The sequence below is a fragment of the Equus quagga genome, chromosome 2 (assembly GCF_021613505.1).
Source record: "Equus quagga isolate Etosha38 chromosome 2, UCLA_HA_Equagga_1.0, whole genome shotgun sequence".
Classification (NCBI taxonomy): Eukaryota; Metazoa; Chordata; class Mammalia; order Perissodactyla; family Equidae; genus Equus; species Equus quagga.
The window spans coordinates 38,302,821-38,326,100 of record NC_060268.1 but is presented as its reverse complement, the minus strand read 5'-3'; the positions used below and the strand labels follow the sequence as shown (position 1 = coordinate 38,326,100).

Here is a 23,280-nt window from a genome sequence, read left to right as displayed (position 1 = left end):
GACGGCGGCGGCGGCCGCGGCAGGTGGAGGGCTGGCCCGGGCGAGCGCGCCGCACCTGCCTCTTCCGCCGCCGCTCAGGGCTCCGGGCCCGACGGGATCCGGCCAGACCACGGGGCCGGGCCCTGCGCCCTGGGCGCGAGGAGGGCGCGGCTGCCCGGGGAAGGCCGCTGGGACCTCCCAGGCGCATCCTCTGCCCGGGAAGGGACAGTCACAGTTCCCTGAGTGAATCACTTCCATCCCCTTCCCGGAATGCGGCAGGCCACGTGGGGCGGAGGGCTGGGTCCGCCGATGCTGCGGACCCACGGGTAGCGGCTGGGAGAGCTGCGGGGAGGGGAGAGCCCCGGGGCCCAGCCAGAGGCGCAGCGGCCGTACTACCTGAGTTTAGTCTCGTGGCCTTATCTAGATTGGGCTGGGGGGAGGTAGAGGCCACAGTCTTTCCCACCCTCTTCCCCCCCCCCCCCCCCCCCGGGCTCCGAGGCAGGAGAGGGGACCCTGGCTAAGCAAGCAGGACAAAGGCGTTCCTCCCTTCTTCACAGCCTCTCTCTGACTCACCTCCCCACAGTGATATGCAGGTGGTTACCAGCCAGTGAGCCCTGGAAGAGCAGCTGTCCTCATAGCTGGAGGTCACTGTGGGGTCACACTTATTCTTTAAGCAGGGCATTGCCTCCAGGCTGTTAAGGAACTGCCGAACTTTGAATTCTCTTGGGAAATACCCATGCAGATTAAACATGGGCATTTGCTAAACCATGGAGAGCGCTTCACAGTGAGTCTAGAGCTATCACCTGGCCTTGTTTCTGCCAAGCCTGGGACTCTCCTGTACACTGGATACTCTGTCAGGAAAGTCTTGGGTACATTGCTTCTGAGAAGGGGCTGGACTCTCAGGGAGCGACCTGGAAATCCTGGGGAGAGGCAGGCTTCCACTGGGGCCTGTTGGCACCTCAAGTACCTGGCCCAGCTTCTGCCACGTCACTAGACATGGAGTCTAGCACGAAGTACAGGTTGGAGCTGCCCAGACCAAGTCCATGCCTGGATCCCCTCTTTCCCCAGAAAGCCGGCGTGGTGGGCTCTCCCAGCTCCCTGTCTAGGGTATCAGAGCCAGTGAGTGGTTTTAGCCAGCCAGCTCCCGTCTAGGGCTCTACTTTGAGAGGCTGGCAGCCCATGCAGCCCAGCACAGCCTGGTGGTGTGGACGTGCAGGCCTGCGGGTGTCCTACCTGTCCCCCACATGGGAGCCTCGTCATCTCGCCTGCGTGTCCCAGCCCAGTTTCCCCCCGCCCCCCAGGGCCCGGGAGCAGCTTTCCTGTTTCATTTTGGGCAGGAAGAGTGAGGTCGTGTTGTTCTTCCCCCTGCTGCCGGCTCAGGCTGTGGGAACGGCTCTCTGAATGCTTTCCTGTTTGATACCCTGTGTATGCAGTGAGGGGAACAGGGAGCAATGAGCAAGGCGTGGAGCGTGTGCATGTGGGTGAGTGTGGGTCAGCCTAGGTCTCTTGCTCCCGCGTCTCTGGCATAAGCACCCAGATCAGGCGCGGGCATGCTGTGTGTGTGTCAGGGAGAAAGAGGAAAAGGGAGAGCAAGGAGCAGGGCATAGACTTGGACTCCACTGGGAGCATCTGGTGGGTCTATTTTGCTTTACTGGGACAGGCTGAGAGCCGGGAGCATCTGCTCAGCTTTTTGTCAACGGCTCATTTTTTCATCATTTGCTCTCCATGGAGAATGTTTGTGGCTGTAGAGAAAGGACTGTGGCACCCTAGGGACCATCCTGCGCCTTAGAGGAAGCTAGGCATGAAGTAGAGACTGGAAATTCCCTCATTGGTGCCTCAGCCAGAGACACTTGGGCTGAGGGAAGGCTACCTCCTCCCCCACCCCTCCCTGCGGTGTTCAATAAACTCCAGCAGCTCCAGGCAGACCAGGCGCCCAGACTCAGCTCTCCCGCCCAGCTGCAAGGAGGACAGACCCAAGGCAAAGCACCGCCTCAAGACCAGTGCCCTGCTGGAGCTGAGAAAAGAATAGGATGCAGTCCATCTAAAACCCTGCAACGGCAGGAGGCAGGACCCACACATCATCATGGTTCAGAGACCCCATTCTCTGACAAGAGAATGCTTTTGAAAAGAAGAAAACAGGCAGAATTATCCCATTCCCCCAAATTCCTGTATCCCTCAGGCTGACTAGGGAGCCCATAAGCTTTTTCAGGCTCCAGGAAAGAAAAGAGGGATAGATTCGGGCCAGGGGGCATATCCCCCGGGAACAGTGGGAGTCTAAGGGGAGATGCAGCCAGCCTCCAGCCAGCAAGCAGGGAACTAGATGGGTGAGGCCGGGCTCCCCCAGGCCTGGAGGGGATACGGGTCTGGAGCACAGCAGGCCAAGCCCAAGTGCATGCGCAGGTCCTGGGGCTTCTGGTGGGGCAGCCAAAAGCAATATGAGAAGGCGAGTGAGGATGAGGAGACTCCCACTCTGCCATCACAAAGACAGGACCCAAGAAGTAATAAACTCCTGTACACATCTGTTCCATATTATAAATACACATTATATACAAAATAATGTTATAAAATGTAGAAAGGTCAGTGCTTCTGATTCTTAAATTATCGAAATACTAGACTCCAAAATAAACTACAAAAAACAAACAAAATAAAAACTCATATTATTGATTTCTGAAGATCGGCTTCAAGGGTGGTCTGAGGGCGGTAGTGGGCGTGGGCAGAGCCCAGGCTTGAGGCCGCAGGGACGGGCTTGAGGGAGGAAAGGGTCTAGGTGGCGACAGCACCCAATTTCTCCCTCGCTGGAATTTCCAGCATCACTGCCCTGAGCTCCCCAGGTAGGCCTGGCGCTCCTGGCTGACAGAAGGGACAGACCCTCCACCTGTCTGCTCATAGGAGCCCATAGGCACCCAAGGCCAGAGGCTACAGAAGCCAGGTAAGGCTTACCAACATCCTCGCCCAGAGGGCCTGGGCCAGGGAGAGGCTGGGGTGGTGTTATGAGCAAGGCCCACATGCGGTAGCTGGAGGCACAGGGCGGAAAGTGTTCCTCTGCTTCGGGCACTCACCTCACCTGCAGGGCAACTCCTGCCAAGAGCCACACCTGATGGTTTCCCGGCCCACGGATGGATGGCCCTGCCCTTACTGGCCTCCTCTCTCCTCTCTGATTTGGACCCAGCTGTCGCCATGGAGCCCGGGCCAAAGGCACTTTTGGAAACAGATGCCAGTGGAGACCACAGCAGCTCCAGGCCCCACAGGGTCACTGCCACTCCCTCTGGAAAACAGGCCAGAGCCCCAAAGGAGCCCTCTGAAGGCCACTGCTGGCAGGGCAGGTCCAAGTGGCACCTCTCCTCTCCTCCGTTCCCCTTGCTGGCATGGCTGCCAATCTGATGCCAGACAGACACCCAAAGGTGTGGAAGGGTACTGCATCTCTTGGCAAGTTCACAGTCTGTCCAGTTCATGCCATTCCCTCTTCCTCCTGAGAGCAGCACGTTGCATATTAAAAACGTCCCATCCAGGATGCAATGTAAACAATGCAGAAGGAAGGTCCAGCTGCTGGGGCAAAGCTGGGATGTCCTGGGGAGGCTCTGCCTTATACCTGGGGAACATGTGGAGAGCAGGGAAGTGGGTCACCTCGGGGTAAAAGCACTCCCTCCATGGCCTCCCTGGGCCTCCCTAGGAGAAGCAATGGGGCAGGCGGGGTGAAGGGAAGGTGGGCAGCCCTCCCGGGTCTTCTGCCCCAGCACATGCACATGCCTGGCAGCCTGTGCTCATGAGGTGGGCCAATGGAGGAAGCCAATGAGAAGGGGCAGGAGGGGCACAGAGCAACCACCCTCAGCCACCAGCAGCTGGGAAGCAGCACCTGGAAGCTGGCCAGGTGCCACGGCTGCCCAGCCCAACACTAACAGAGCAGGAAGAGATCAGGCCCGGCTCACCGCCACGGCTCCTGTTTCACACCCTCTGTGGCAACTAGGCCAGCAGGGACCCGAGAGCCACTGAACCTGGCCTGCCAAGGAGGGGCTCTGACCCACCCTTCAGGAGCGGCCCCTGGGGTCAGGAGTAACCAGGCCACTTTCTCATCCCCAAAAGGTAGGAGGGGACATGCTGGAAGGACAGGCAAGCCCAGCACTCACCTCTGTGGCAATGACACATTCATTTCTCTCCTCTGATATCAAACACACAGACTGGTACATGGAGTCCCTGGGGGAGCATATCGCTGATATCCGACACTCTGGCTTTTCACTGAGGGAACACAAGATGGGCTGGTGAGGGAGGGCTGGGGAGAGGGCTGCGGAGAGGATGGGGATGCTAACCTGGACCCTGGCGAGCCAAAGGGCACTGGCAGAGGTGGCTCTGGGAGAAACACAGGGACTGGGGATGCCAATTCTAGCCTGGGGGGTAGTTAGGAGAAGGCCCCTAAGAGAGCCACAGGACCCCCAACCTCATCAAGGGGTCTCAGGCCTGGAAAAAGCCAGCATTGCCACTAGAGGCAAGCCATGCTGTAGAAAGATGGAAGTCCCAAGAGACACAGTGTGGACACTTGACATTTGTGAGTGAATGAATGGGAGGGAGGGACAAAGGACCCCTGGCAGAAATCTTATTGGAGGATCCTCCTGCCGGTAGCAAAACCCCTTGTTTGCTTAAAAGCAGTCAAGGGCTGGTGCCAGCCTCCCGCCTATCCCGGGGAGGCCCAGGCAGAACCATGCAGGGGTCAGTGGCGAGGTCCTGGGCTTCCAAGTGCTGCTCACCTGTGTAACCGCAGTGGCGCCTTCTCCCCTAAGCTCTTGTCACCGTGGGAGTATTTTCCCAGTATGGTCCCCCGCCCCAAGGGCCCTGGGGCCAGATTATAGTCCAATGTGTGGTTCTGCTGTTTGCCACAGTTGGACTTGTCCAAGCCACAGTCCACTTCCAGCTCCTTCTTCTGGTTTGTGTTCTTGAGCTGGGCCGTGGGGATCAGGTTGTCTTTCTGGAAGTCCGACAGGTTGTTCATGGCCTCCCTGCTGTCATCATCGGGCCGCCGAAGCCGCAGCTGCCGCACAGCCACTGCCACCATGCCCAGCAACACCAGCACCACGACCAGCCCCACGCCCAGGGAGACAGCCACCCAGGGGAAGCTGGGCGGCATGCTCACAGGGAACTCGCAGCGGCTGCCCACAAAGCCATAGGGACAGTTGCAGACAAAGCTGTCCGTGGAGAGGCCAGTGTAGCAGGTGGCCCCGTTGAAGCAGGGTCCAGAGGCACAGACGTCGCTGGCTGTCCGCACCTCGCAGCGCCGGCCAGAGAAGCCAGGAGGGCAGGTGCACACCAGCCCGTTCTCTAGGTCATGGCAAGTGCCACCATGGGCACAAGGGCTGCGGGCACAGTCACTGATGTGGCGTTCACAGTGGGTGCCTGTGAATCCAGGACGGCAGCGGCACATTCGGGTTGGACCTCGGCTCAGGCACTGGCCCCCTGTGGGTACACGCGGGCACAAGTCAGCAATCAGGCGGGAACCCCCCTGGTGCAGGTGAGTGCCCGATCCCAGGAACAAGCTTGGGTCCTTCTGCCTCCATGAACAGCCAGCACTTACAGACCCTACTACAAAGAGTACTGTGAGAAGAGACAGGAGACCTGGAGCTCAGTGTGACCCTGGTCCTCTGTGCCTCAGTGGGCTCATGTATAAAAATGACTAGCATCTTACAGAGCTTGACAGTAGAATGGGACAGATGTGCTTGGGTTTGACTCTCAGCTGCCTCTCTCTAGCTGGGGATCTGGCACCTGTTGCTCTAGCTTATCTCTGAGCCTCAGTTTCCTCATTTGTTAAATTGGAGTTCATGCTATCCCCTCCATAGGAGACCTCTGGGGGTTAGGTAGGATGGGGCGTGAAGGCAGGAGCACATGCCTGGTATATAGTAAATGTTCAAATAAACGTAATGATCACTGTTTCATTTCATCCCCACAGCCAGATGAAAGACAGAAGACAGGGATATTTCCCACTCAGTGATGAAGAAACCTGTGGCTCCAGGGAGCTAACTAAGCGATTAGCTAGAGAGCAGACTCCATCGCAGCCCTTCCAACCCCTCCCCACTCCCGAGGCTTCTCTCTTGCACAGTGCTGTCCGCTTGCCTCACAGAGGGTCACCAGGAGCCCAAGGAGACAAAGATAACCAGCTTGCTTTGTGCCCAAAAGATGCTGAACATTCTAGATGCCTTGTGCCATGCCAGGCTCCATGGGGCAAGGCCATGGGGCAAACTGAGGCCTTTAGGAGCAGGGCCCTAACCGTACCAGCCTCCTCAGAGGAGAGACAAGAGGCCTCCAACATCCCTCTCTCTAGTCCAGGACTTCCTGGAGAGGGTCAGAGGCCACCCCAGCCAGCTCAGGCCTCTGACATGGGAATAGGAATGGAAGCCACGCAGGGGGCACAGGACTCCTCCTCAGGCCTCGACCTGCTACCCCTCTTCCAAAGCAGCTCAGCTGATCACGCAAGCTCTTCACCATACAGAGCAGACGGGGACCCATCTCAGCTTGCCCAGAGTGGCAGACAAGGCCCCTGACCTTCCCTCATCAGAAGGCTCTCTTGGACCCAGGGTTGGTCCATCAGTTTAGCAAAGCAACAGGACGCACCATTGGCACACGGGTTGCTGGTACACCTGTCCACTTTCTTCTCACAGTTGGAGCCAGTGAAGTTGGGAGGGCATTCGCAGGCATAGCTGGCCCCCTGGTTGCGTTCCTGGCAGGAGCCCCCATTGAAGCAGGGAGAGTCAGCACAGCTCAAGGTGCTGTGTTCACAGTGCAGGCCATAGTAGCCTGGGGGACACAGGCAGTGGTAGCCATCCTCCTGGTCCTGGAGAGAGACCAGAAAGGGGCTAAAGTCAGACCTTGGGGGACAGGGACACATGGCTGGGGGTTAGGCCCCCCCACCTGTCCCTGGCTGCTCATCCACTGGCCACCTGCAGTGGGGAAGCCTGGATGCCACCTGGTCTGACCTCTGCCTTCCTGCGCTGGCCTGGGCCTCACCTTACAGCTGCCTCCATTGCGGCAGGGATTGCTGTCACACTCACTGAGCTCCAGCTCACAGTCCACGCCAGTGTAGCCTGGGCGACAGGTGCAGGTGTAGCTCCTCTGCCCACTATTGGAGCACGTCGCCCCGTTCTTGCACGGGGAGTGGTGGGTGCAGTAGTTGAGATCTGCAGAGACAGGAACCAACCAGCTGAGCAGAGCTAGAGAATGGTCCCCCCTCCAGGCTCCTTGTAGTGCAAGTTCACTTCAAAGTCTTCTGGGCCCAAATATCCTTCCTCCTCTGCCAATGAAATCATGTATATTGAAGCACCTTGAACCACAACTGACCAGCGCCATTGATCAAAGTTGAAAAAACACAGTTGGACAACTGCCTGACAGGTAAGCTCACAAACTCTGGCCGCCAGGGTAGAAGGAAGGTAAGGAAGAGGAGTGGATAGCAAGGCCACGTGTCAAAGTAAAAGTCAGTAAAGGCTTCATGGGAGAGGCACAGCTGGCATAAGCCGAGAAGGAGGGATATAATTTTAACAGGTGGAAATGGCAGAGGGGAGGCAAAAGCCACCATACGTAGTGACCAGGCATTTTTTAAAGGAGAATGTATTATGAGGGTATTTTTAAATATAAGTATTTGTTTCCTTATTTGGGAAGGACAGAGAGGGAGAACCAGACAGAGCAAATATAGGGACCATGAGGGCTGTGTTTGCATGAGTATATGACTGTGTCACCTGGGAGCAAACGTGGGGAGGGGAAAGAAAATGGACAGGAACCAGGTGTGCGTGTGTGTGTTTGGGAGGTGGCGAGAGAAAGTCACACAGATACACACACGTGCACGCGCGCGCACACACCCACACACACATGGAATACAGAGGCTGAATTCCAAGCCCCTTGTTGCCAGCGAGTCTTCTAGGCAAGTTCTTTCTATCCTGGCAAGCCCCATGCCCACCCAACCCAGGCCTGTGCTGGAGTCTCCATGGCAGCAACCACCCCATTTGACCCTGAAAATGGCAGGCACACACTGCAGCTGGCTACCAGGATGAAAGAGAAAAGGCTCCCTCCCCCACGGTTGGGGCTGGCAGACCCCCGTGCAGCCAGAAGAGGGACCAGCCTCAACAAACACCAGGAAGAGACACCGTGGGCTCTGGCAGCTGCCTGGCAAGTGCAACCAGGGAAGAACAAGGGAGGCTGTTTCTGCCCACACCAAGAGAAGTCGGTTAGATGTCACTCCGCCCAGAGGCCCCGCTCACCTGCAGCCGGTGGGCACACCCAACCAGACAGCTGTTTAGGGGAGAGCTGCTCAAACAGCCCTGGCAGGTAAGCAAACACTTAGGGGGTTAATAGGTAACTACGAGGGAGAAAGAGGAACTGAGCCCGGCATCCCTCTCTCTTTGGCCTTGCTGGAATTTATGGGTGCAACCTCCAAGCTGCCAACTTATCACCCTCTTGGCTTCTACAGCCACCCTATCTCCCCAGCACCTGAGGAAGAAGGATCCACCATCTCGTTCTAGGCCAGTTGTAAAGATCCTTAAAAGTTTCAAGCCCCTTGAAGGATAATGGGAAAGCCAATGCAGCGATCACCAGGTAAGAAGGGTCCAGGTGACAAGTCTGCCTCCCAGCCCATCTCTCCCATCCCCTCTGCATCCTCTCTTTGCCCTGACTCACCTTGGTCACAGAATAGCCCTCCCCAGCCCTCGTCACAGGTACATTGCCAGGGGGTGTTGCAGGTGCCGTGGCGACAGCCATTGTGGGGGATGCATTCGTTGCATAGGCGGCCCTGCCAGCCTGGGCGGCAGCTGTGGGGAAAAAGGGAGGCTGAGGGTGAGGTGAGGGCCTAGCCAGGGGATGGCTCCCTTCTCACCACTTCCTGTCCTCTACTCACATGCACTCCGCTGGCTTGCTGCAGTACCCATTCTGCTCATGACAGCCAGACAGACAGACAGCTAAGGAAAGAAAACAGGGCTGGGTGAGATTGGGATGCCAAGCACTCTGAAACCCTACTCACCCTCTCCTGGCCTTGGGGGTGCCCCAGCTCTCTTGGGCTCACTTCCCACTCCTGGCCTCCCAAAGGAGTCGTGGGTGTCTTAAAGGGAAACAGTGGCACAGGGAAGGAGAATCCAGGCTGGATGGATGCAATAATGGGGTCCTTGGGGGTTTGGTATGATGGGGAGGAGCACTAAGAAGAGACAAGGTCAGAGTTCAAGCCCATCCTAAGCATCCCCAGCTGTTCCTGAGGTCCAGCTAGTGGGCAGCCCGGACCAGCTCTGCAAGAGAGGCAGGCTGTGGCCAAGAAGATGCCACTGTGTTTGCTCAGGGGACCCCCCTCCAGGCAGGTGGGAGCTTGGCTGCTTACGCTGTTCGCAGTACTCCCCAGTCCAGCCGGGCAGGCAGGACAGGCTGCCATCTGGCTGGCACACGTAGTGGCCGAAGTGGTCATTGCGCTTCTTGCACAGGCGTGAGCAGCTGTCCCCATAGTAGTTGTCACTGCAGATGACCCGGTAAGAGTAGCGCAGCCTTGTGAGGAGGCTGGTCTGCTCATCCAGTAACCAGTTCTGACCCACAGCTAGGGAGCCCTGGATGGCGATCTTGCTGATGAGCGCGTCTGGTGTCAAGGCCTCTGAAGGGGCAGAGGGCCAGGTCAAGGAAGGGCAGCCAGTCCCCGAGAGTGCCAGCAACTACTGGATCAAACCAGTTGTCCAGATGACCCCCACCTGCCAGCAAGCACAGGCCAAAGGAACCCAAAGGTCCCACTGCTTAGCTGCCCTGTGAGTGTGCATGTGCAAGGGGCCTGATACCATTCAAAAAGGGGACAATAGAAGGATGTGAAGATATTCCAGTGTTCTGGAGGCAGATAGGCAGGGGAAAGAGGAAAAGAGGTCAAAATGGAAAAAAAGAAAAAAAAAGAAAAGAAAAGAAAAGAAAAAGAAAAGCTCTCCAAGCCAGGGAGGACCCTGGGAGCAAGGGGTCCTTAGGTGCCCATTCAGGGGTTCTGCCCTCAGAGATGGGTAATGCTTTTCTTTTTCCTTTTCAAAGTGAGAATTGTTGTGCTGCTGAAATATCCTTTTCCTCTGTGTCAGAACAACATCCCAAAGCCATTATTCCCTTTCCAAAGGAGCGGAATTCGCGAAAGGTGTAAAATACAGGAAGGGGCCCGTCAGCGGCGCTGGCAGCCTCGGCCTTTCTCACCGCCGCGCTCCCCGCGTTCCCACGCCAAAAATAACCCGCAGGAAACGCAATTGTGCTCAGAGTCCAGGCAGCGGGCGGAATCCGAGCGTCCAGCGCGGGGCGCAGCTCCTGGCCCAGCTTAGCGTCCTGCCCCCCACCCCCCACCCCGCGCTTCCCCCGCCTATGACAGCTTAACTCTTTCGGCGCTGTGCCGTGGCGCCCCCCTGTGGCGACGGAGCGAGCTACTCACCTGGCCTCAGGTCATCTCCAGGCGCGTGCCAAGCTTCGATGATGAGCGAGAAGGTACCCTGGGAAGAGAAAGGAGGGGGCGGGGGAAGACAGAGAGCGAGCGAGATGAGCAGGGGGGGAGGTGGGGGTGCCTCGCGGCAGCCGGTTTAATTAGTCTAATTGCAGGATACAGTTACTGCGCCGGGGTCAACATAACGGGTCTGTGCGCAGCATCGCGCGCTAGCAGGGAAGGCGAGAGGAGAACCCGGGGTAGGAGGAGGGTTGAGGAATGAGGAATGTACGCGAGAGTCATTCGGAGGTGGGGGACGCGCCGGAGGGGTAGGTGATGAAAATCGTATCCCAAGAGCTAGGAGAAGAGGGGGCGTACAACTGGGAAGAGGAAGAATGGTGAGAGCCTTTTCGAGGATGAAGTCCCAGCAAAAAGAAAGGATCAAAAGAGAGCGCCCCATTTTTTTGAGGGGACCTAGGAAATCTGGGGAGAGGGCTTTGGTCCCAGGGAACTCCCTTCTCTTGGCTTTCGTGACCTCCCAGTGCGCCCAGGCTGTGCTCACCGGCCAGGTGAAATTGAAGGGCAGTTGGAGAGGGTTGCGTCCCCCGCCGCTACTGTCATCCCCGACCGCGAAGGAGTTGGTGCCCAACACAGGCGTGGAGACGCTGCCGAAGGTGCAGGGCCCGGGCGAGACAACCGCCTGGAAGTGCTTAAGGCAGACGCGGAAGAAGGTCCGGCAGCCGGGTTCGCACGGCCGCCCGCTGGCCAGAACGCCTCGCTCGTTGGCAAACTCCTGCAGCTGCAGCTGGAAGACTCCCGAGCCGGCCGCGCGCTATTGCACAGGGACCGAGGGAAGGAGGGAGGGGAGCGGTCAGCTTGGTAGATGCCCGGGGCTCAGGCCCAGGGCGCGACGGGAGGGGGCAGCGAGGGCGCGGGTCGTTACCTGCTGCCAAAGTGCCACCAGCAGTAGTAGCGCCCAGCCAGAGGCGCTACGGGACGCCGCTGCCATCCCCTGGGGCGTCGCTCTGTCCACTCGCCCGCCCTGGAGCTGGCTCCGTTCAGGACGCCGCTTTCCCGCGCGTCCACCCGCCGGAGGGGGACCTGAAAAGCTAGGCTCCGCTCAAGGCTTTCCTCCTGCCTCGCTCCTCGCTAGCTCCGCTGCAACTGCCTCGGTAGGTAATCCAGGTGAGGGCGGCTGGGCGGTGGCCGCGCAGAGGACGTGTCCTCGGGCTAATCCTCGGGCTGCAAGCGGGCTAGTGCCCGGGTACACTGCGCTGAGGCGGCTTGAGCTGCGGCTCTTAGCCTCGTGTTCCCAGCCTGCGCTCAGCGCCGCTACTGAAACCTGTGCGCTCCGGAGCCTTCCTTATATATATTGGCTCCTCTCCTCGCTGCCTGTCACTCAGACTCATGGTCACTCTCCCCACCCCTCCGGGCCTCTAGCTGCTACAGCCCCAGCGCCGCCCGGAGGGGGCCTCCGCCCTCGCCATCCCCCCTCCCCGCCGGCCAGTCAGGCACAGGTCCCCGCCCCTCCATGCAGCTCTCAGTCCCTGGTCCCCCAGCTCTGAGCGTGCGGAGGTGACCAGTTCTTCGCAATCACGGGGTTACAGGCCGAGACCCTGGCAGTGGGAGGATAGGGGGAGGGCCGGGGGGAATGGGGCGGGAGGTGAGCAAGTGGTTCCCGGATGGTCGTGGGGGCGGAGACACTGGGGAGTCCCCGTGGGCGGTGCGTCCGTAGCCACGCTATTTACCTGCAGCCCCGGAGCAGGTAAAAAAGAACTTAAGTCCAGAAAGCGAAACCAACAGCAAAGGACTCCGATCTCTTCCGTCCCAGAGCTTCGGGAATCCTCGCCTAGTCGGCCCCCAACCTGTGAGCGCCCACCCGCCATAAGTCTCTGGCGCAGCAGGGAAGCCAGCAGACGCATTAACCTCTCTGTGGCCACTCGGGGCAAGGCAAGGGGCCAAGCGTCTAAGACTCTGGGGCTCCCTCCCTCCACCTGGTGGGTGTCTCCCTCCCTAGTTGCGGGGGGCGTGTCCAGCGCGTGCCTTCTCCCTTCTGCCCCCCGCCTGGGCTTGGCGCGTGCCAGCCGCTAGACGCGTGGTCTGGAGGTGGGGGGCGTGGTCCCCGTGGTAGGAGAAAGGGGCGCGTCCTCAGCTGTATGGTAATGAGGGTCTGGCCCCGCCTCCAGCACCTCCCCTCACCTGGGTTCAGCTTCAGCTCCAGAGCCCGCGGTCTCCCCCCACCCCAGCAGTCCCAAGCCCCTGCCCGCGCGTCCTGTCGCTCCGTTGGGGCAGGGAGGAACTCTCCTGCTTCCACAGTTGGCTCAAGCCACTGTAGAGTCAGGTGAGGGGTTGAGGCCGGGCAGACCCGGGTCCTCTCCTCATAGGGCGAGACGTAGGGTGGAACTGGAAGGGCGCGGGCTCTTTTGAGTTTCAGGCGGCTTCACCCGTCTCGCCTTCGCGGCTCCCCAGGGTGGCCCCACTTCGAGCGGCGGCAGTGCAGCTGCTTTCTCGGAACACAGCGCGATCCCCGGAGGCCTTAGACCGGGGAGGGCCGGCTTCTCCCAGTCTCGGGGGTGCTGGGGAGCTCGCTCTCTGCGACGCTGAGGGCAGCGGGGGCCCTGTGGCTTCAGCTGTCAGCCCGCCTGCATGGCGATGGCTGTCGTCGGGCGATAAGATCGGCGCGGGGGGAGCAGGGACGCGGCGCGGGCCCGGGGGGGGCCGGGGGGGGGGGCGCGGCACGGAACCCAACAGCTGCCTAGGCCGAGCATGGTCTGATTTTTTTGACTTGGGGGTGTTGGCGAAGGATTGGGGGGAAGGATGAGAAACAAGAGGTTGGGAGCGTGGGTTGGGGGAGGGGCGAGGTGAGGAGACGGGCTCCGGGGTCCCCCACGCACGGCCACCCCTCCCAGCCACCATCTGGCGCGAGCGGGTTGGCGTGGGGAACCGAGGTGGGGCGGGGGCCGGCAGATGGGCCCAGGCTGCGCTCCAGAGTTAATGTAGGTTATGGGCAGGCTGAGTTCCCAGGCCCGAGGGAGGGGGAGCCCGGGGCTTGCCTCCCAGCGATCCTGACAAGTGGGTCCCCCATCCTCTCCGCCCATACTCTATGGAGCCCTAGACCTGCGTAGGGTGCCAAAGAGTGCCCCTCGCCCTCCTCTGAGCTGGCATCCAGCCCTACCTAGTTCTGTCCGCTTCCACGCCCAAATCCTGGCCTGGGAGTTCATAAAAACTGGCTCCTTTTCTGGCGCTGGCACTTGCCTGACCCTCAAGGGAGACATCCAATCCCAGGGAGGCATCACGCTCAATTCTGGTAGCTCTGAAACACTCTCTACCCGTCGTACACATCCGGACTAATGTGCCCCAAAGCACTTTGCAGACAGTCAAGCACCGAACAAAAGTATTATCATTATCCTCAGAGACAGGAAATGCAAGGGATCCCAGAGACCTAGAAATCCTCTGACCGGAGGAAAGGGTTAAGTTCTCCTCACTAACAAAAGGCACTTGTGAAGCACCTGTTTGTGACCCCAGAGAGTCCCAGAAGTTCAATACCCGGCTAGGACCTAGCCGCCAGCCTCCACCCCGAGTACCCACTAGGTCTCCAGTCTGCTGGGGTCCAGCTTTGCCCACATTTGCGGAGCAGGAGAGGGCCACGCTTGTGGGCAGGGAACCGAAATACAAGGCACCACAGCTGGGGCGCCTCTCTTTTTCTCCCACTCACGACTTTCAGACAGAAGAACCCAACACGTGTCCCAGGGGCTCCCAGGAGCGGGATGCCGTGAAGCGATGGAAGGCCACAAATCACAGTGGGCTTGGACCCACTGTGGACCCACTGTGGTCGTCTGCTGCCCCTGCCCCTGCGCAGACGCTAGGCGACGCCCTGGAGAGGAGGCGTGTTGCAAGGCCTGACCCCCCTGGGCTCTCCCCGACTGACTATGGGCCCTGTGAGGGTCCACGCATCCTCACTGAGACCGGCCCCCTAAACACTGCCCAGCGTCCGGAGCCGGGGCAGGGGCGAGGCCTGGCTTCACGCACGCAAGGCCTGCAGCCTCTGCCCCAGGGGCCCTCTGCTTCTGCTGTCCTTTCCGCTCGGCCGCTGCACACAGCCCCCCAGCGGGCAGAACCCGCACCTGGGGCTGGGAAGCGCCAAAGTTGTCTTCCCGCCGCCGTGCCTCCAAGCTGACCCCAGGTGACTGGGGTTGACAGGGGCCCGCGGAGAGCCCCGGAGCCCTCCTCCACCGGGCAGCCTGCGCGCCGTCCCCGGGGCCAGCAGCGCGGCTCGGAGGCCTCCAGCGCCGTTTTTCCCATCCCCGGGCCAGCGTTCTCCGCGAGGCCAACTGCACGCAGGTAAGAGCGCGGCGGGGTCAGGCCACGGCGCCCGCCACGGCAGGTGAAGGCAGGCCGGGGGCGGGCGAGCTGTTCTAGCTTGGGCGGGGCGCTTAAGCCTTGAGGGGCGCCGCTGTGGTCGCTGCGGAGAAGGGGCCAAGTGCAGGGAGCAGCGGCCGGGGAGCTGCACAGAAGGCGGGGAGATTTGCAAACTGTTGCTGCCACATGGCTGCTCCATTCGAGCCATTCACATTGAAATGAGGCCGGCGCGTGCCTCATCTGCCGCAGGGCGCTGCCACGCGTCAGCCCGGCCCGCCGCGTGCCAACTGGGGCAGTGGGGCTGGCAGGGGCTGCCAGCCGTGGGGGCGCAGCCCGGACCCTGAGGCCAGGAGGGGGTAGGGGAGGGAGCTGAGCTACCCTAGCCGCCCAGGCGCCGCCGTTTCGCGGACCTTGGCCCTGCAGTTGAGAGCGAGCCGACGAGAAAGGACCAGGACCGAGGGGTTTCGGAGGGGGGCCAGAATCGATGTCGCCGCTCCCCGCAGATGCGCCCCGGCAGCGCTACTCTCCATCTGCCGCTGCTCGCACCTGCCGGTCAATAAATCGATTTTACAATTTAATGCAGCAGCTTCCCGCCCGCCTGGGACAGATGCCGCCGCAGAACTACCTCCGCCCTCGCCCCTCCCCTCGAGGGGCGCCAGCGGTTAGCGCCGGGATTCCCGCTGGCAGGAGGCGCTCCGCGGGGCCTCAGCCACCTCTCTCTGGAGTCCCTACGAGGAACTGCCTGCTCCGGGTCTTTCCCGCAGGCCAGAGTGGGTTCCCCATAGAACAGGCCTGAGGCTGCTGGAGGAGAGAGGAAGAAAATGATGACTTGATGGTGGCCTTGAGAACTCATTTGGGGGCTTCACCCGGGGAAACAGGATGCAGTGGCTGATGATAAGATGTGAGAGCCCCTGTGAGAAGGAGGAAGGGATAGGACCCGGGGCTTGGGCCCTGCGGAGACAGAGTTCTGAAGAATCTCCCTGATGGAACTGGGGAGGGTTGAGTTGGAATGGCTCCACAACCTCTGGTTGAGTCTGGTGAATAAGCACGACATGGCTCTGGCTCTTGGCACTTGCCAACAATGTGGTCTTGGGCCTGTAATTTAACTCTAACTCTACACCTCAGTTTTCTCATCTGTGCAATGGGCATAATCATGACAGCGACCTGGGAGGGTGACTGAAGAACTGTATCAGATCATGCACCTGCAAGGCCCAATAAACATTCATTTCCTTCCCCCCAGGTGACATCCTGACAGCCAGGGGCAGACCTAGAGTAAAGGGGAGATTCCTCACAGCAAATGAGCTCCAAGAGGAAAGGAAAGACAAAGGAGAGCTGAAGGCAAACAGTCATAAGCAATGAGGCAAGAGGAGCAGAGGATGGAAAAAAAAGAGAGGAAAGCCAGGTGGGGCAAGGAAAAGAGATGGACGCTGCGGAAAACCTGAGCTGCGAGGGCCTTTTGTGGGAAGGGGATGAGCCAAGGTTCTTGACTAGAGGGAGAAGACTGGAGCTTTGAGAATGGATGAGAATGGGTTCAGAAGAGATGAAGGTTTGGAAGAACCAATTGCCATGGCCTTGGCCTTCCAGAGATGACCTTCCAGCCAGGGCCGAGTGTAGGTCTCAAGCTGGCACCCCTCCTCCTTTATAGCGGTGTTTCAGAGCAGGGGCGTGTAGGAGGAAGGAAAAGTCAGCTTCTGAACGGTCTTGGTCATTGAGGCTCCTGGCAGCCAGGGGCTTCAGCCCTCCCATGTCACCAAAAGGGCACACAAACTGAACTGGACTGGACTGTCCACTGGCTGTTGGCTCATGACTGATGACCCAAATGTCCCAAGGAAAGGATGTCCGTGTGGGTGAGACCATCGAGCATGAGTCAGAATGCCTGCTCTGGCTCCTCATGAGACCACGAAGGCCTCCACCTTCTCTCTTCCAGGTTCCTAGGAGCCTGAGGGCCTGGGCTAGCCCCATACTCTGTCTCCTTCGCCTTCTCAGAAGACCAGGGTAGGTGATGCCTGCACCTGGGGTAACTGGTGTGGACTGGGCCCTCTGCTTGATGAGAAAAGCTTTGGCCTGCAGAGACAATGGGCCCAAGAGAGAACTGAGGGCCGCTGACCTGAGAAGCCCCTTTTAACTGGGTAGGAAGGCAGCTTTCCCCAGGCCTCCCGTGTGCTGGTCAGGAGGAAAGAAGGGGAGAGAGGAGGGGCAGGGTGGAGACCTGCTGGTTGGAGGCAAGGGCCTTCATTGATGGGGGGCCCCAGCTTCATTTGCCAAACCCAGGGGATGCCTGGAAAGCCAAGGCCAGGAGCCACACAGCAGGTATTTCCAGCCACAGAGGAGTCCGGGGTTTAGAGCAGCCTCCTTGGCAAACTTTCCCAGAGTCCCTGGCTTCCCCTTCCCTAGCTCTTTCCTGTCCCCACCAGAGCTAGTGAGCAGGGAGGCTCAGGGCAAGGGAGAGAAGGTTCAGGGAGGCCTCTGCACGGAGACCCTCAGGCTGCAGGCCTGGCCCCAGCCTGCCCTTCCCTCTTGCCCAGATCCCTCAGGGCACAGAGGACTCTGAGAAGGGGGCTTACAGGGCTAGAGGACAGAGGGCACAGGGCAAGGCACTACTGAGAGCGATGGGGGCCAAAAGAGAACCTTCTGCCAACTTGTGCTGAAGGACAGGGTGGGGTGGGTGACCAGGGCTTGAGCCCCTCAGCCCTTAATCTTGGACCGGCTTCCCTACCCTGAGGTTTTTCTTCCCCTGCAGAAGCCTCCTCATCCACTCAGCCTCTGCCCTAGCTGTGCTAGCCTGCACTGTCCTCTCCTCTTGCCCCCAGCGTATGGCGCAGCTGTCCCCGAAACCTCTCTTGTCTGTAAACTTTGACAGGTGGGAAGCTCTCCCTGCTCCACCCTCCCGCTTAGCCCTCACTCCCTTCTTCCAGCTCTGGCCTCAGCCCTCACTCCCCTCAGCCCTTACTCCCCTCTCCTGGTTCTGGCCTTCATTAGTATCGAGGCCCAGCATGTCTCTGACCCCTTGGAGTCCCCAGGTCCTTGCGTGCCCTTTACCTTCCTCCACTGAGCACCAACTCATCTCCAAGAAGAAACTCTGACCTCTCCTCATTTCTCCACACAGCCTCTGATCTCTGATCCCAGCTGCCTCCTAGGACTTGGAGCAATCAAGAGATAGGGGTGGGGTCGCACCTCTCCCTTTCTGCAGCCCCAGGAACCCGGGAGTGGAGGTTACTAGACAGGCTGTGGTCCCCTGCAGCCTCCCTGGAAGGAAGGGTCAGGCCTGAACCAGGAAGTACTGTGTTTCAAACACTCTCAAATACAGAGAAAGAAACTGGGGACAGGTGCCAACTCTGTGAACAGCTGCCTGAGCAGGCAGGTCACTGTTCCCTGGAAAAGGCTGAGGAGGAATCTGACTGCCACGATCAAGTAGGTGATGGGTCTTAAGCAGAGGATGGTGACCAGCTGTCTCCTTCTCCTACCACAGTCAGAATGAGAGGAAACGGGCTTCAATTGTGGCAGGAAGGATTTAGGTTAGACGTATGGGAGAACTTCCTGTGACAGTGTCTACACTGTGTATCCCAGTTGTTAATCCAGGTTGAACTCTCCCCTAGAGCTGATGAGAATTGCATGTTGATGCTTGCTAATGAGTAACTTGCCTTGCCTGCGATTAGCAAAGAACCTCTAGTCCTGAGAATTCTCCTTGTGTCTAGACTGTCCCCAGGGAAGAAGTCCAGAGAGGTCTGGGAGGTACCAGGACGTGGGCCTCCTCTCAGCTCCAAGGAGTTTTTTTGGACAATTTAGGCCACTGTTAGCCAATGTCACTTTGTCTCTCTTGCCCCCAGCCCTCTGGCTGCCACTTTCAGATAAACAAGCCCTATGGAGCTGTCCAGCCACGCAACCTTTGCAACCAAGGGGCAGGCTGAATTTAAGGTCTGGAGAGCAATGGTGAATACTTGGGGTCTCTGGTACCAGGAGATTCAGTAACAGCCTCAGCTAATTCTATACATTTCAAAATAGATAGGCTTCAACCCTCTTTTGTACCCTCTCACTCCGGTCTCATGAGTCTTGCTTGGGCAGCATGAACTTTCCCATTGTGGGAGCCATTCTGCCACCAAAATCCCTCTGTTGCCCTGTGGCTGACTCCCCCCTCTCTCCTTTCTTTCCTCCCCTAAGTGGCCTGATCCCCCACCCCCATTACCACAGCCCTTCTCCAGGTAAGGAGGAAGCTGGAGAGACCTGGGACAAGTCCATCAAACTGCCATCAGAAGAAAAGAATGCAGACAGAAGACGGGTTTCATCAGGAGAAGAGCTTTTCACCCCATGGTTAGTCTTCCTGAGGTCTGTGTGTGAGCCCACATGCATACGCAGTTTGGGTCCATCCGTCAGCTAGTTGTGGACCAGGTCTACCGTATGCCTCGTCCTGGGCTAAGATTGGTGTGGCCAAAAGGAATATCAGATTCAGCTCCTGATGTCCACAGGATGTGGAGATAAAATCGAGGCCCATGAAAAGGAGCGTGATGACCTGTGGAACCAGGGTTCAGAGAGGGGCTGGGGCCCCAAGGGTCAAAGGAGGCTTTGTGGGGGAGAGGGGATTGTGCTGGGCCTGGAAAAAAGAGCAGAACTTAGATAAAGAGAAGAGAGGGCATTCCCGGCAGAAGGAATGGAGAGAGGGAAAGGATCAGGGTGGAAATGAAGTGGGTATAGCTGGAGCAGACTTCACATGTGGAGGGCTGGACGTGAGGTTAGATAGCTAGGGTATGAGATCCAGCAGACAGACAAATTCAGACTCGATCGATGGGCATTAGGGAACCTGTGGTTCTTGGGCAGAGGAGGGCATTCAGCCACCGTCTGGCAGTGCTGGGCAGGGTGGTCTGGAGCAGGGAGGTGCAGAGGGAAGGCCAGATGCAGCTAGGAGCCTTCCTGTGTCGGTGGCTGGTGGCCAGACGTGCACCAATACCTAGGTCCTGTCCCTGAGATGGCTGGACACCTGAGAATGCCAGACCCCTGATGACCTGCTGAGACAGGCTCCACACTTTCCTTGCCAGCAGCTACTCTTTCCTCACTCCCCCTGCTTTCCAGACAGCCCTACAACACAACCAACAGCAAGGCTTCCCTGGCTCCTGTCCTGAGAGAGGGGGCCACTTTGGCCATGCCACTCTCCCAGCCAGTCCTCCTCCTTTTTCCCTCAGAGGCCTGAGGCCCTACCTGACAGCTCAGACTTGCTTGGAAAAGGATAAAGTGTTGGATGAGGCCAGGATTCCTCCAACCTCAGGCCTGAAACCCACAAAGGGAGTCCAGACATGTCTTGAGGGAATGAGCTGGGGTCCTATATCTAGAAGCTCAGGGTGAGCTGACCTCTCAAGAGCACCTAGACCAACTCCATAGTCTATAGCTAAGGGCTTGAATACCTCCAGGGACGGGACCCTCACCCCCTCTCTGGGCTGATCCTCTTTAGATGGTTCTAGTTATAGAAAGTGCATCTTCCTTTTCATCTGAAAGTCTTGCTGTGATCAGTGTGGGCTGGTGGTGTGAGAGGGCTCTGTTTGGGCTGGGCCTCGCTGGGGGGCTTCTGGAATGGCACTGCCAGAGGGAGGGTCCACCAGCCTCTTGGGTGGCTTTGGGTCCTGTGGGACCCCCTGCTGCGCCTGTTTGGCGCCCTGGGCTGGGGCCAGTTAAGCGTGAGAAGCACGGGTCGGTTCCCAGCTCCGCCCGGGGGGTGGGGCAGCAGGGGTGGGGCAGCCCTGGTCAGTCCTTCTCAGCCTCACCAGGGAGGCCAGGCTCAGGTCAGCCTGTCGCAAGGGCTGGCCCTCCTGAGGCTGAGATCATCGCCCTCCGGCCTCCACGGCAGCCCCCACCCCCAGCTGAGCTCACTGCCCTGGCCCGCTGGGGGACATTGTTGTCTCCCGGGCCCCTCCCCCGGGCTCAATGAGCTGTTTGTTGGCATGTCCGGCTCGGGCAAGGGGAGGGCGGGCATGGGGCGCCCGCACACAATGGGGATTCCGTCCATTCTGAGGTGGCTGCGGGAACCAGGCTGGCTTTGTCCCTGGGACCCTCATTCCCACCATTTAGCGGAGCCGGAACTCCAGGCGGAAGGCCCCGTATAAGAACAACAATGTCGTCACCCCGTCTGTGGGGGAAGGCGCTGCAGGCCAGGCCTTCTGGGGCCCAGGGGACCCACAGTCTGAGGCAGCCTGAGGGGCACTTGGGACAGGTCCTAGGGCCGAGGCTGTGCCTCAAATCTGAGGGAGACTCAGGAGGCAGAGGGGCGCCCCCCACCTGCCCTGCCAGCCCATCTGCAGCCTGCAGCAACACGGAAGGGGCTCCAGGCATCCCCAGCCATGCTCAGCTCCTCCACGTGCAGACGGGACCCTAAGGTGCAGAAGGGACAAATGCCTCCTGTGAGCCCCGTTGGGCGGTGTGCCATAGAGTGGCTGCGTTAGGAGCAGCCTGACCCTCAGGCCTTTCTGCATCCAACTTGGGCAAAGGCCTTTGCTCAAAGCTGGGCTCAGACCCGTTTCTGGGCCTCTCGCCCGGCCAGCCTACCCCTTCGGAAGTGGCGCTGGCTGTTCAGACAACAAGTGTTTATTTTCCAGGGTAGGGGGGGAACAGGACGTCACGGCGCTTCCCTCCTGCCCGCTGCTACAGCGGTTCTCACAGTCTGGGCACTGGTGACATCACCAGCCTTTCCTCTACAGCGCTGGCCTCCTTGCCTCCCCCTCCTCCCCACCCCAGGCTCTGGCCAGGCTGCAGAGTTCTGAAGCTCCTGCTTCCGGAGCGGGCACTTCTGAGCAGGTCCTCATGGAGGGCGTGAGAGTGGCCAGGAAGTACTGGACCAGCCCCTTGTCACTGCCCTTGGCATTCAGGCCGGGCCTAGCGATAGCCCCTCTGGGCTCACCCTCACCAGAGCGGTTGGTGGCCCACCCAGGCACGCTCCTAGTGCGATGCTGGCCCTTTAAGGGTCTTGGGAAGCCAGAACAACAGGAAATCCAAACGGCCTCATTAGGCAGCTCGGAGCTCAGCACAGTAATTAGTGCCCTGAAAACAAAACAAGGAAAAGCAGGTGGTGGTGCGCCCCCCCCCTCCATCTCGGCTGCCCCCGGCGTGGCCTGTTAGTACCCAGAGCTAGGCAGCTGGGATGGCAGCCCCTCCCTTATAAGCCTCCCTACCCCAAGCTCCTGAAGCCTGCTGCCCACTGCCCAGGCCAAGGGTCAGAAGCTAAGCTTCTGGGGAGCAGGCAGTGGCTTCGCAGCCAACGGTTTCCCCCTGGGGACTGAAGCCCCAGGGACATGCACTGGGGCTTCCCCTCTCCCGTAGCCAGGTGGCCACTGTTCCCAGCATCCTCCACCTGTTTGGAAAATGCTGTGATGGGGGCTGGGAGCTGGGTTGGGCTCCTCCAGAGGTAAAGGGGAGACCCCTGGGAATCCCAGGCCAAGAAGGCCCCCTTAGGAGAAAGGAAAAGCCTGCTCTGTGGTCCTGCATCTGAGGATGTCTGGTGATGCTCCTGGTGGGCAAGACCACTTGGGCAGAGAGGGTGAGAACTTACAGGTCTGGACAGACCCTGAGGACTTGCAAGTCCCCTCAGTTGATAAAAGCCTAGCCGGGAACCAAAAGGGACCCTAATGAGTTCTCGTCAGCCAGGCTGCAGGCCCCAGCTCATTCTATCCTCCTCCTCCCCATTTGATGCAATTGGAACCCCACCTTGTCCTGACTCCTAAGCTATTTCCCTTTATTTGCACTACTAGGGGAGGGGCATACTATGCTCCTCTTATGAAACAAATATTCATTCAACAAACATTTATGGAGTGGTTGCAAATGCTCCCTACACTGTGCTGGTGGGGAGTTCCCAGGAATTGAAATGGTACTACCTTGTGATGGCTCATTACAGCCCCTCGCTCCGTTTTGAGAAGGCCTTTGAGAGGAGGGACTGTGGCCCTCTCCATGTGCCCATACCGCCACAGACCTAGCACTTAGGTGACTGGTACATGCTTATAAACAATCAAAACTGAACCGGGAATGGTCTCTGACCTCAAAGAGCCTACCAGGTAAGCTGAGTATCTGGCATGGCACAGCAGCAGCACCCTAGCAGGCCCCCCCAGCCCGAGGGGAGTCACAGCCCCTGTGCTCAGAGCCCAGATCTCCCGAGGGCCCTAGGTTTGTGCAGGGCAAGGGCTGAGGGCATTGTGGGAGAAAGAACCTCTGGTCCTCCTGAGAACAAAGCTGGCGATGACCCTGGGATGTAGGGAGGAGCTACATTGGGCTTGCCTGGACTGCAGGCTGTGGTGGGGGTGGGGGATGCTGAGTGGGAGAGCTGGGCAGCTTGAGTGTGAACAGTGGCCAGCCTATGGTCAGTGAATGGGGCTGCAGTTAAGCTGTGGGTAGGTTTCTGGTCACACTCCTGTTAGCTGAGAACAAAGGCCCCAGGCATCATTGCCCAGGGGATAGGAGAAAGCAGAGGGAGGGCGGGGGTAACCCAGGACCTGCTATTGGGTTGGGCAGCTGGCCTCCACCTGGGCAGGGAACTCTGCAGGCACCTCTGGAGGCCGCCAGCTAGGTGATAATTTCTGAGGGGCTCC

The 23,280-nt window shown here is 59.2% G+C and overlaps 1 protein-coding gene across 1 annotated transcript; it reads right to left on the bottom strand.

Moving 5' to 3' along the window:
* Positions 1-2,617: 2,617 nt before the first annotated feature.
* Positions 2,618-11,835, bottom strand: DLL4 (delta like canonical Notch ligand 4). Its single transcript, XM_046649295.1, has 11 exons — positions 11,307-11,835; positions 10,926-11,195; positions 10,376-10,433; positions 9,314-9,577; positions 8,843-8,903; positions 8,626-8,756; positions 6,967-7,136; positions 6,574-6,793; positions 4,719-5,421; positions 4,104-4,212; positions 2,618-3,568 (listed from the first exon to the last, which is right to left on the bottom strand). Exons 1-11 carry the CDS (start codon positions 11,370-11,372, stop codon positions 3,563-3,565), a joined length of 2,058 nt encoding a protein of 685 aa, XP_046505251.1. The 5' UTR covers positions 11,373-11,835; the 3' UTR covers positions 2,618-3,562.
* Between the last annotated feature and the right edge of the window lie 11,445 nt (positions 11,836-23,280).

What these genes read in the sequence shown, in the direction of transcription:
- DLL4 (XM_046649295.1), bottom strand. Translation starts at nt 11,372, where the DNA reads ATGGCAGCGGCGTCCCGTAGCGCCTCTGGCTGGGCGCTACTACTGCTG. An exon ending in AGCAAGCCAGCGGAGTGCAT is followed by an intron (nt 8,757 to 8,842) that starts GTGAGTAGAGGA and finishes TTTTCCCCACAG; the next exon opens with CTGCCGCCCAGGCTGGCAGG. An exon ending in CAGCAACCCGTGTGCCAATG is followed by an intron (nt 5,422 to 6,573) that starts GTGCGTCCTGTT and finishes GTGTACCCACAG; the next exon opens with GGGGCCAGTGCCTGAGCCGA.